This window comes from Ovis canadensis, chromosome 26 (genome assembly GCF_042477335.2).
Source record: "Ovis canadensis isolate MfBH-ARS-UI-01 breed Bighorn chromosome 26, ARS-UI_OviCan_v2, whole genome shotgun sequence".
NCBI classification, from domain to species: Eukaryota; Metazoa; Chordata; class Mammalia; order Artiodactyla; family Bovidae; genus Ovis; species Ovis canadensis.
This window is the reverse complement of record NC_091270.1, coordinates 41,714,128-41,726,978: the sequence shown is the minus strand read 5'-3', so window position 1 is coordinate 41,726,978 and position 12,851 is coordinate 41,714,128. Positions and strand designations below refer to the sequence as shown.

The window sequence follows — 12,851 nt, the reverse complement described above, 5'->3', positions numbered from 1 at the left end:
GTTTGAATTCAAACCCAAACCGCTTCCACCTGCCCTCTACCCCGACCCCTCTTCTGACTGTTTAAGTCAATGTATTAGTCAGGGTTCAGCCACAGAAACAAAAGCATTAGGAGATAATATAAGAAGAGGCTTATTGCAGGGAATGGTTAACGTGATCGTGGGGGCTGGTTAGGCAGGTAAGAAATCCGCAAGGCGCACTGCAACACTCATACATGGAGCGCAGCCACTGTCTACAGGTAGAATTTCTTCAGGGAAGCTCCAGCTCTGCCCCTAAGGCCTTTTAACTGATGCGGGATCTTAGTTCCCTGACCTGGAATCGAACCCATGCCCCCTGCAGTTGAAGCGCAGAATCCTAACCCTTGGACCACCAGGGAATTCCCACTTTGGCCCTACTCTTTACTCAACACTGGCCACAATTTACCTACACATAGTTGATACTTAAAAAAAAAAAAAAAACTTGAATAAATATATGGATGAATTTAGAATATCCTGTTGTCTACAAGCAGGTGAACACCTACTCACTTTTAAGCAATGTCTGAATTAATTTAAAAGACTTCCATGGCATGAGTAACAGCCAGGGAAACAGGAGTGGTAGAAGATAATATCTACACACATACACATTTATTTTAAGGTATTGGCTTACTTGATCATGTAAGAAGTAGACCCCCCAGGCTGGAAACTCAGGGAAAAGTTGATATTGCAATCTCATACCCAAAACCTAGATGTGGGAAATTCAAGCAGGGTTTCTTTGAGTCAGGATTTCTTTCTGGGGGGAGAACCTCAGTCATTGCTCTTCAGACCTTCAACTGATTGGATGAGGCCCATACACATTTTGGACGGTGATTTGTTTTATTCAAAGTCTATTGACTGAAATGTTAATATCACCTTAAAAATACCTTTGCTGCAATATTTAAACTAGTGTTTGACCAAAGAGCTGGGCAGCGAAGCCTGAGTTGATGCAAAATTAATTGCAAGAGCATGTTTGTAAGAAGGACCGTTTTATCAATATTAGGTACAGTGTCTAGGGCCTATAAGCTTTTTGAGAAATCTATAAATTGTTTGAGAACTGAAAGTAAAATGTGCTGATTCCAAAATTCAAGAAGAAAAGTACAAGTAGGTATTAATACATTTTTAATTCAATGACAAAAAGCATAACTTTTCCCTATTAAAATAAGTGCAGCTCAATTCTTCTGAACCTAGCAACTATATTCAATGGGGGTTGTGGTTGCATTTTAATATGTTTAATATGATGTGAGCTTATTCATTGCTTAGGGAGCCCTTTTCTCCCATTAATTGCTCTACTGTTTGTCTAGGGTTTTGTGCCATCTGTGGCCTGGAAAAAACTACCCATCTGTTTGGGAACATCCTCCAGGGCCAATTTAAGCATTCCCCCTTCTCTATTTCCCTTGCATTTGAAAAATTCCTTATCTCTGTAGATGATTGCTTCTTTATTTATTCACTGCAGTATGCCAGTGATATACTGCATCAATAGTTCTTTAATGAAAGTATTTGTTGCCTTTTCCTTCTTCCTAGTCAATTCAGAGCTACTGGAGGGCAGGAGCCATATCATATTCATCGTTCTATCCCAAGAGCTTAGCATAGGTCTCTCATAAATTGGCAGCCCAATGGTGCTCATCATTTTTATTAATCAGTTGGTTTACCTTCAACTACATCTAACCAACCAGTTTATCCTCCATGCTTTTATATACGGTATCTAATCTTCATAACAATTCTCTTGAAGACAACAGAACAATTTTGCTGAATAACTGGCATTATTGTATCTACTTTTAAGATGAAGGCTTTCAGTCTCAGAGAGTTAAAGTGATTTGCTCAGAGTTCCCCAGCTAACAGGAGGCTTCCTTTCATGCTTTCTCTTCTGTGAAGAGCTGTATCTCACTAACAGTGGTCCTTGCCTTTAAGATTTTTTTTTCCTTAAGATGATATTATATCAGGCTATACTTTACTGTCTCTTATTTAAGGCTGCTTGCTCTTGCATGTACCTTCAGAGATGAAAAATGGCTGGTCAGGGACAGCACAGTAATGCTCTGGGCTCAGCAGATGGACCTCAGCTCGCCATGAGGCTTCTTGTTCTTACTTCTAGGCAGTGTCTCTTGGATTGCCTGTCCACACCCTAAAGAAAAGCTTCTCTTTAAATATTCCTCTCCACATGTTTTCTTCCTTAAAACCTTTTGAATTTTAGCAAGCACTTATGAGCAGATCATACACACCCAGCTCTGTTCTGTGTGCAGGGAATACAGCAATAGACAAAACAAAGTTCCTCCCCTGTAGAGCTCACAGGGAGACGGGCAGTAAACTAGCCCAGAAATAGATATACAAGGGCTGTGACCAGTAGTATAAAAAAGAATAGAGCATAAGGAAATAGTCTAAGGAGCCCAGGGAGGAAATGGTTGGGAGAGTCTTCCTAGTCTTTGAGAACCTGCCTCCCTTTCTCACAGCTCACGTTCTTGCTCTCCCTTCCTAATCTAGTGAGTTAACTGTCCTCAGTGGGAAAATGGGATTTCTCATTTACTTAGTGAAAAGAATATGACAGTCAGATGACTGGAAAGGCAAATACTGCAGTATATAAACAAAACCAGAACTTCTGAAAGCAATGCTTTTGTACATGTCCTTGTTAAGTGATAGAACACCAAATACGTTTTGGTTTCTATAGTGAGTTCCCTTTATCAGAAAGCCGACTTTTTATACTGCTTATCTCCAGTGCTTTTGTTTGCCTTTTGCTCACCCTTCCTAAACCATATAAATGATCAAAGAGAACCTGGCTGAGACTTCTCTTTCAGGAAAGCATCAGTTAAGGACTCTAGGAAGGACAGCATCTTTTGTTCCAGTTGATGATGGATTGGCTCCAGCTGTTCTTCCTTGATCCTGTATCACTTTATCAAGGAGCTGCTTTTCCTTTTGCACTTCTGTTTAATTATCTCTGCTTTATGGATTCATTTTCCACTCAGGCCAGGTAGGTTTGATGGCTAATTTTGCTCTTATGTTTAGGTTGGAGTGCACATGTGAATATTAAATATTAATTACACTGGTCATTTTTAAGTTATCATCACTGCCACTGATTATTGATTGCTTGAATATGCATATGTCTAATAGAGTGAATCAGAATTGGAAATTGACATCATGTCTGCACTGACTCAGCTAAGTTTGATAAGTTCCCATTTAAAGGGAAAAGGGTGAAAATAAACCAGGGAGAGATAAATGTTGGGGTGATATAGATTTCCCCCAGTGGGTGCATGTATAAGTTAGCCATGCACTCCAGATGTTCTTGAACAGTCTTAGTTTCATGGAATTCTATCATTTTCAATAAAATTAAAATTCATTAAATATGATTTTTTAAGTGCCTTTCTATGATTTCCCAGAGAAATGAAATAAGTCAAAACCAATTTTCTTAGATGAGTTTTATCTCAACCTGGGATCTAGTAATTATTGTCACTAGAGATTTGATGGGCTTCTCTGATAGCTCAGTTGGTAAAGAATCTACTTGCAACACAGGAGACCCTGGTTCGACTCGTGGGTCGGGAAGATCCACTGGAGAAGGGATAGGCTACCCACTCCACTGTTCTTCGGCTTCCCTCATGGCTCAGCTGGTAAAGAATTCAACTGCAATGAGGGAGACCTGGGTTCGATCTCTGGGTTGGGAAGATCCCCTGGAGAAGGGACAGGCTACCGACTCTATTATTCTGGCCTGGAGAATTCCATGGACTGTATAGTCCATGAGGTTGCAAAGAGTTGGACACAACTGAGTCACTTTCACTTCACATCAGAGATCTGATAATGATTACAATGATTTTTTATAAACAATCAACTCGATACATCAGAGACAGTCCCTATTTTGTAAAAAAGTTTTATGAAAAAAAAAAGTTTTATGGTATATCCTTTTGCAAAGTTAAAATCCATTGCCAAAGTTCTACCTCCTAATAATTCACTTATTTCTGAAATTTGGATTTTTACATATTGGGGGTTCTTATGTAAAATCTGGCTATATCTAACAATCAGGCTGGCTGAGTTTGATTAAACTATGGTAGACTATTACATGTACACAGCTAGTTGGTGGCTCTTTACCTTTGTTTCAGAGATGAAGGAAGCAGTTGTAAAAAAAAAAAGTTTATTATTAAGGAAGAATCACAAACAATAAAGCAAAATGAATGCAAGAATAATGGTTAATTCCCACAGGTTAAGATTTCTGGCTTTGGAGTCAGCTTGATGAGTCCTGGGCCCTCTCTTCCTGAGTGTTCTTGTATAGGTGAATAAACTTGGCCTTTCTCTGTAAAATGGAAATAACAACAATAATAATATAATCCTCATGGGATTATTTTAAGGATTAAATAAAGAAATTTCTTACAAAGGGATTATTGGCCCAATGCCCAGAATAAAATAAGCACTTCAAAAAATCACGCATCTTGCATTGTACACGTGTAGACAATTTTTTTCTTTTTTCAAATTATTTTTTAATTGGAGTGTAACTGCTTTACAGTGCTGACTTTGTTTCTGCTGTACCACGGCATGAATCAACTCTAAGTATACATACATCCCCTCCCTTTCGGGCCTCCCTCTCTCTCCCACACCTCCACTATCCCATCCCCTCCCTCTCCCACATGCCCACCGTCCCATCCTCTCTCTGTCCGTCACAGAACACTGAGCTGAGCGCCCTGTGCTAATCAGCAGATTCCCACCAGCCGCCTGTTTTACACATGGTGGTGTGAATATGTCAGGGCTACCCTCTCAGTTCGTCCCACCCTCCGCACCCCGCTCTGTGTCTGCAAGTCCATTCTCTATGCCTGAGTCTCTATTCCTACCCTGCACATGGGTTCATCAGTACCGTTTTTCTAGATTCCATGTGCATGTGTTAATAAACAACATCTGTTGTTCTTTTCCTGACTTAACAGTGCTTACAAATCCCCAGGGAAGTTGTTTCAGGTTTCAGTTGTGCTGTGTAAGGAATAAGTGTTTTCCCTTATTTTTCGATGGCAAGGTGGCGAAGGCTTAAACCACAGTGTTCAAAGCCCTACACATAGGATCCACAAGCAGTTCAGGGAAGGCCAGGGCCTGTGGAATGGAGCCTCTCACACTGAGGAACCTACATCTCCCTCAAGAAAGGAAGATATCTTTGCAAAGGCATGTCTGTCACAAGCACACGAGCCAAGGAGCCTCGATCCACACCCTGGGGGGCATATTCATTCATTTTTCCTGTCCCTGACTCCTCGGTCCCTGTTTCAGATGGTTTCTTCTGAACTTTTTGTTCGGATTTATTAACTTGGCACCAGTTAAAAGGAAAAACCAAACAAACCTCCATATACTGTGGAAAGAAGAGCTGAGTCTTCATTATGCGGAATCTCCAGGGCCTCTGCTGGTCCTCGAGTCATCCACTGGCTTCCGAGGGAGGCAAGCTCCCAAACCATCGATGTTGATGTGGGTATTTACAACATTATAAAAAGTGCTAAGTCATGAGACCTTAAAGTGCAGCAGGGTGGGTTAAGGGTAGACATAATGACAAAATCACATGATATCACGTGGAATCTAAAAGAATGATACAAAGGGAGTTATTTACAAAACAGAAAACTCACAGGCACAGAAAACAAACTTAGGATTACCAAAGGGGATAGCTGAGGGTGGGGGAGAAGAGATAAATTAGAAGTTTGGAAGTGACATATACACACTGCCATATATAAAATAGATACACAACAAGGGCCTACTGTATAGCACAGGGAACTGTATTCAATATCTTGTAACAATCTATAATGGAAACAATCTGAAAAAGGATATATGTGTGTGTTTAACTGAATCACTTTGCTGTACACCTGAAACATTGAAAGTCAACTATACTTCAATAAATTAAAAAACAAAACAAAATATTATACGGATGGTAGCAGCTTTACTCAAATAAGGATGTACTGTAAGATTTTATTCGTATGAATTTGGAGAGTAGGCTAAATTATGTACACAGGTGACAAAAATTATTAAATGATACATAAGACGTTGTCACTGAATTTTCAAACACTTTTTATAGAGAGGCATTGGACTTCCCAGGCAGTCCAATGGTTAATGCTCCCAATACAGGCTGCATGGGTTCAACCCCTGGTTGGGGAACTAAGATCTCACATGTCAGGTAGCAATAATAATAATACCAATATATTTTAAAAGGGAGCCACTGAGCCTACCCCTCCCCTCAACCTTCCCTCTGAAGGCCAGGGCGGTGTGACTATGTCAAAGGGAAGAGACCCATCTGGCTGAGATGACGTTTGGAGCCCTCCTAGATCCTCAGGCTTAGATTCCCAGAGCTTTTAGGTCACGCAGCAGGCACAGGACCGTGTGTGGCCCTACCAGGAAACATTACAGACCTGTCCCCACAGGACTGTTGGGGACACGTGTTCTCACTGCTATGGTGGACATCCGAGAGGGGTGCCCAGGCAGGAATCCTGGTTTGCCTCCCGAGGAAGTAGTTCACAAATCCGCTCGGACCCTGCCTCCCGCATTTCTCTCCTACACCACTGTGACTTCTTTAGGGGTGAAGTGGGGTCCACCTCCGTCGGACTTCCCAGGTGGTTGCCATGGGGACTGACTCCTCTGTGCACTGCTTGAAGGCGGGCTCAAGGCCAGGCTGTCGTCTGTGTTCCAGGTACCTGTTCCTCCTGGCGGGAGGCGGTGCCCTGGCCGTGGCTGCTATGGGTGCCTTCGCTGCGCTGGTCTTCATCCCCGCCCTGTGCACGGTGGTCCTCATCCACTCGCTTGGCCCCCAGGATGTCCACAGGCCGACTTTCCTCTTTCAGATGACCTGGCAGACGCTGTGCCACCTGGGCCTGCACTATACGGAGTATTATCTGCAAGAAGCTCCTTCTACAAGGTAAAGCAGCCCATTCCTGCACTGGTACGGAGCCCACCAGGGTTTGCTTCCATGCAGATGGTGGAGAGGACCTGGGCATTGAATTTGAGTCTGAATTCTTCCACATCTCAGCAGTGTGATCTTGAGTGAATCAGTCAACCTCCCTCAGCCTTCATGTGTTTTTCTGAAATAAAGGGGGTGTGTGTGTGTGTTGGGGGATAACAACACCTATCTTGCAAGCTTCTTAGGTTAGAGGTAATGAATATACAGTAGTCTGCTACCCACGAACAAATTCTACTCCAAGAGCGTGTTCGTTAAGTCCAATTTGTTCATAAGTCCAACAAAGTTAGACTAGGTACCCAACTAATACAATCGGCTATATATACTGAAATAGGTTTATAATACTTCTCACACAAACAATACATTTTAAAAAATTAAGAAAACATTTTAAATATTGTGGTATAGTACCTCGAAAAGTACAGTCCAACAGCTGGCACACAGGGGCTGGCCCTGAGCAAGCAGGCAAGAAGAGTTACTGCCAGGAGGAGGGAGAGGAGGTGGGAGATGGTAGAGCTGAAGGATCGTCGGCAACAGGAGACGGAGGGCCAGCTGCAATTTCACTCACACCTGATGTTAATGGAACGTATGTCCACATCTGAAACTTCGCAACTTAAAGGTTCATATGTAGGGGATTTACTGTATAAACCTATTCTAGTAAGGGGCTTCCCTTGAAGCTCAGTCAGTTAAAGAACATGCCTGCAATGCAGGAGACCGGGGTCTGATTCCTGGGTCGGGAAGATCCTCTGGAGAAGGACATGGCAACCCACTCCAGTATTCTTGCCTGGGAAATCCCATGGACTGTAGCCTGGGGTCGAAAGAGTCGGACGTGTCTTAGCGACTAAACCACCACCATTCTAGTACAGTACTATATAGCTGATTCTGTTAGTTGAGTACCTAGGCTAACTCTGTTGGACTTAACGAACAAACTGGACTCACAAATGCTCTCTCTGAACAGAACTTGTTCATATGTAGAAGACTTACTGTAAGTGGAAATGTATGACTGATATCCTAGTAACTACCATGAGCTTCCTACATAGCACAGTGCCTGGCACCAGCTGTAATTATCATTATGCCCGAGAAAGAGGGTGAACCGGGAGTCCAAGGCCCCCGCCTGCAGGTGACTAAGCACAGGACACACACCTCAGTATAGGTGGTTTAGACACACAGCTGGCAGCCTCCCTGGTGTTTTTCGGTAAGACAGGGAAGGTCCAAACTGACTGTCAGCCTCTGTCGAATTTCCACACACCTGCTCTGCAAGAGTTTTACTTTCACTGATACTCAACTCTTCCACCCCCTAGAAGAAGAGAAGTCACTCAATCCAGGAAAGACAATCAGGTGCCAAGTGAAGTCTGCTGCTGCTGCTAAGTCACTTCATTCGTGTCCGACTCTGTGCAACCCCACAGACAGCAGCCCACCAGGCTCCCCTGTCCCTGGGATTCTCCAGGCAAGAACACTGGAGTGGGTTGCCATTTCCTTCTCCAATGCATGAAAGTGGAAAGTGAAAGTGAAGTCGCTCAGTCGTGTCCGACTCTTAGCGACCCCATGGACTGCAGCCCACCAGGCTCCTCCATCCACGGGATTCTCCAGGCAAGAGTACTGGAGTGGAGTGCCATTGCCTTCTCTGAAGTGAAGTCTAGGGACGTGTTTTCCTGATCTAGTGAGATCAGCAGGATTAGAGGGAAGCAGGCGCCTCTGCCATCCTGAGGGCTGTTGCTCCTGGCTCCATGGTCTCGTGTGAACTGGAGTGGTGACCTGTCGAGGGGAGGGTCACCTCTCTGACTCTAGCTGCCTTTGGTTCCTGCACTTTGCCATATCTCTGCACCCAGGATCCTTTTCTTTATTCTATTTTCACCAAAGGCTCCAGGGCTTGCTTCTCTGAGAAGGCATGATGGCGGGTGGGTAGGGAGTGGGGAGTCCTGACTGGGATGTGGTGACTTAGGGCTACCTGGGGGGGGCTGGAGGAGCAAGTTGAACAGGATCTGGCTGGATGGGAAGGAGGCTGAGCCAGAGCTGAAGTGGGAAGATGCATTTGTTTGCTCTGGCTCTCATGCAGAGGGCTGCGGACAGGTGGCTTCAACAACAGACATTTATTTCCGCTGGAGGCTGAAGCCCAAGGTCAAGGTGTTGGCAGGCTCGGCTTCTCCTGAGGCCTCTCTCCTTAGCTTGTAGATGTTTCTCCCTATGCTTTCCCATGGTCTTCCCTTTCAGCATGTCTGTGTCCTGATCTCTTCTTCTAAGGAGACCAGTCACCTCGGACTAGGGCCTACCCTCACGACCTCGTCTTACCTTAATTACCTCCTTGAAGACCCTAGCTCCAAACACACACATCCTAGGGACCTCCAGTGGTCCAGTGGTTAAGACTCTGTGCTCCCAATGCAGGGGACGCAGGTTCCATCCCTGGTTGGGGAACTAAGATCCCATGTGCCACGTAGTGCAGCCAAAACAAATTGAAAAAAAAAAACACACCCACATTCTGAGGTGCTGGAGGTTAAGACTCCAACATATGAATTGAGGGTGGGGTGGACATGTTCAGCCCTTAACAGAAGGTGAGTGAACAGGGGTTGGTGGCCGGTTTGCTTACTGTTTGATAAGTCAAGTAAGGAGGTCAGTGGTCCTTCAGTTCTCAGACACAGAAACAGCATTGGGTGGGAAACAGAACCATTTTCTCCCCACAGGACAGCAATCCTGATTGTCCAGTGTGTCACTGTAATTGTCATTAATTTTCTCCCTGATAGTCTTGCCAGCAGGACCTTCTCTACTACGAGGGTGAAGCAGGAGGAGCTCAGGTGGCTGGTTAGGAACACGCCTCGAATTGCTAATGACTCAGCACACACCCCAAGCCTCTAGCATGACTCACTGTTCCTCAGCTCAGATCCCAAAGCCTGGAGAATCTTTCATTCAAAAAAAAATTTTAATTGGAGGATAATTGCTTTACAATGTTGTGTTGGGTTTTGCTGTACAACAACTCAAACCAGTCAGAACTATATATATGAAAAGTGAAAAGTATTAGTTGTTCAGCCATATCTGACTCATTGCAACCTCATGGACTATAGTCCACTGGGTTCTGTCCATGGGATTCTCCGTATACATCCTACCTCTTGAGACTCCCTCCCACCCACACCCTACTAACCTACTCCTCTAGGTCGTCACAGAGCACCAGGCTGAGCTCCCTGTGTTACACAAAGATTCCCGTTAGCGATTCGTTTCACACGTGGTAGTGTATATAAGTCAATGCTATTCTCTCAGTTGATCCCACCCTCTCCTTCCCCCACTGGGTCTACAAGACCATCCTCCATGTCTATGTCTCTATTCCTGCCCTGCAAAGAGGTTCATCGGTACCATTTTTCTATATTCCATATACATGCATTAATATATAATATTCATTTTTCTCTTTCTGACTCACTTCACTCTGTATAACAAAGCCTGCAGAATCTTACAATCCAGATAGATCTTCAGCTTCCTAGAGTCTCTTCATTCCTAAGGTTCTGTTTCTTCTGTGGCAGATTTCTCCCAGGTTCCTGATCCCAGTCTTCATAAGCCACTCTCAGAGATAACATATTCAATGTTTCCCCCATAATATTCCTTGTTTTTCTTTTATTTGCGTCTCTGACTAAGGATTCATCTCTCCATTTACCCTTCCATCCTGCTCAGAGGATCCTGTGACTCTGAATTAAGGCAAGAGTCTTTGGGGAAGCACTGTAGGCTATTAGATTGGTCTTACATGCTTTTTAAAAAAATTAAAAAAAAAAAAGTTTGGTCACCCCTCCCCCCATGGCATGTGGGATCTTAGTTCCCTGAAGAGGGATTGAACCCATGTCCCCTGCATTGGAAAGTGGAGTCTTAACCTCTGGATCTCCAGGAGAGTCTCAGATGGATCTCTACTGTCTAGAGCCACTCATTTCTCCGGGGATCTTGTTTGAGCAATTGGAAGGGGCTAAAATAAACTATGGAATGTTTTACTTAAAAAAAAAAATTATCTCTTTCAGGTTCTGCATCACTCTCTCTTCTCTCATGCTCTTGACCCAGAAGGTCACATCCCTGTCTCTGGACATTCGTGAGGGGAAGGTGGTAGCACCATCAGGACACATCCCTAACAAGAACTCTCTGTCTGAGCATCTTCGTGGGGCTCTTCCCTATCTCAGCTACTTGCTCTTCTTCCCTGCCCTCCTAGGAGGCCCGCTGTGTTCCTTCCAGAGGTTTCAAGCTCGAGTTGAAGGGCCCAGCAGCTTGTGGTCCAGGCACTCTTTCTGGGCTCTGACCTGGAGGGCGCTGCAGATCCTGGGACTGGAGAGTCTGAAGGTGATTGTCAGAGGGGTGGTGGGCGCGGGGGCAGGACTCGGCGGCTGCGGGCAGCTGGAGTGCGTCTTCGTCCTGTGGTCCACAGCCGGGCTCTTCAAACTCACCTACTACTCCCACTGGCTCCTGGATGACTCCCTGCTGCGCGCGGCCGGCTTTGGATCTGACTTAGGTCGCAGCCCGGGTGAGGAGGGACTCCTCCCCGATGCAGACATTTGGACGCTGGAAACGACCCACAGGATAGCCCTGTTCGCCAGGAAGTGGAACCAGAGCACGGCTCTGTGGCTGCGACGCCTGGTTTTCCAGCAGCGCAGGGCCTGGCCCCTGCTGCAAACGTTCGTCTTCTCGGCCTGGTGGCACGGTCTCCACCCGGGACAGGTGTTCGGCTTCCTCTGTTGGGCTGTCATGGTGGAAGCCGACTACCTGATTCACGCCTTCGCCAGCGTGTTCATCAGCTCCTGGCCTGTGCGGCTGCTCTATAGAGCCCTGGCCTGGGCCCACACCCAGCTCATCATCGCCTACATAATACTGGCGGTGGAGGCCCGGAGCCTCTCCTCTCTCCGGCTGCTGTGGAATTCTTACAGCAGTGTCTTTCCCACGGTGTACTGTACGTTGCTTCTCCTGTTAGCAAAGAGAAAGCATAAATGTAACTGACATCTTTCCCACCCTTCCTCTCATACGCCCATGAAACAGACGTTTGAAAGTACCAGATGGCACCTGTGTGCATGTATTTGCAGTTTTCCATGATAATAAATTGTTTTTTTAAAAGTAATATATGTATATATCTGATGTCTTGACATGGAAATCTGTGTATCTACTTTAATGATCTATTATTGATGCTGATACTGAGGATCCAGAAAGGAAAAAGACACGATTTCTTCCCTTAGGGGTTACAGTTTATGTGTGGAAGCAAAGTTTAGGTTCAATATGATACATAAAAATATAAGGTACTTTAATGTTTATACATGGAATCTAGAAAAATGGTACTGATGAACCTATTGCAGGGCAGGAATAGAGACGCAGACACAGAGAATGGACTTCTGGGCACAGAGAGGGAAGGAATGGGTGGGATGGATTGAGAGAGTAGCCTTGAAACATATACATTACCATATGCAAACCAGATAGTGTGGGAAGTTGCTGGATAACACAGGGAGCTCAATCCAGTGTTCTGTAACAACCTAGAGGGGTAGGGGGTGGGGTGGGAAGGAGATTCAAGAAGAAGCAGTTCAGTTCAGTTCAGTCACTCAGTCGTGTCTAACTTTGCCACTGCATGGACCACAGCACGCCAGGCTTCCCTGTCCTTCACAAACTCCCGGACCTTGCTTAAACTCATGTCCATTGAATCAGTGATGCCATCCAACCATCTCATCCTCTGTCGTCACCTTCTCCTCCTGCGTTCTATCTTTCCCAGCATTGGGTCTTTTCCAGTGAGTCAATTCTTTGCATCAGGTGGCCGAAGTATTGGAGTTTCAGCTTCAGCATCAGTCCTTCCAATGATATACCGGATTGATTTCCTTTAGGATGGACTGGTTTGATCTCCTTGCCATCTAAAGGACTCGAGATTCTTGTCCAGCAACACAGTTAGAAGGCATCAATTCTTTGGCACTCAGCCTATTTTATTATTCAGCTATCACATCCATAGATGACTACCGGAAAA

The 12,851-nt window shown here is 44.9% G+C and overlaps 1 protein-coding gene and 1 long non-coding RNA gene across 2 annotated transcripts; one reads left to right on the top strand and one right to left on the bottom strand.

The window, feature by feature from the left end:
* The first annotated feature begins 2,784 nt into the window (after nucleotides 1–2,784).
* Nucleotides 2,785–11,966, top strand: MBOAT4 (membrane bound O-acyltransferase domain containing 4). The gene is made up of 3 exons (XM_069572897.1): nucleotides 2,785–2,971; nucleotides 6,635–6,859; nucleotides 10,885–11,966. The coding sequence occupies exons 1-3, from the start codon at nucleotides 2,850–2,852 to the stop codon at nucleotides 11,846–11,848; spliced, it is 1,311 nt and encodes a 436-aa protein (XP_069428998.1). The 5' UTR covers nucleotides 2,785–2,849; the 3' UTR covers nucleotides 11,849–11,966.
* On the bottom strand, nucleotides 4,112–6,546 carry LOC138430889 (uncharacterized). Its single transcript, XR_011253439.1, has 2 exons — nucleotides 5,306–6,546; nucleotides 4,112–4,282 (listed from the first exon to the last, which is right to left on the bottom strand). It is a non-coding gene; the product is annotated as an uncharacterized lncRNA (long non-coding RNA).
* Nucleotides 11,967–12,851: the final 885 nt, after the last annotated feature.

Excerpts from the sequence above, each read along its gene's own strand:
- MBOAT4 (XM_069572897.1), top strand. The coding sequence starts at position 2,850 with ATGATGGATTGGCTCCAGCTGTTCTTCCTTGATCCTGTATCACTTTAT. Across the intron at positions 2,972-6,634 it reads TCATTTTCCACTCAGGCCAG|GTACCTGTTCCTCCTGGCGG; the intron begins GTAGGTTTGATG and ends TCTGTGTTCCAG. Across the intron at positions 6,860-10,884 it reads CAAGAAGCTCCTTCTACAAG|GTTCTGCATCACTCTCTCTT; the intron begins GTAAAGCAGCCC and ends TATCTCTTTCAG.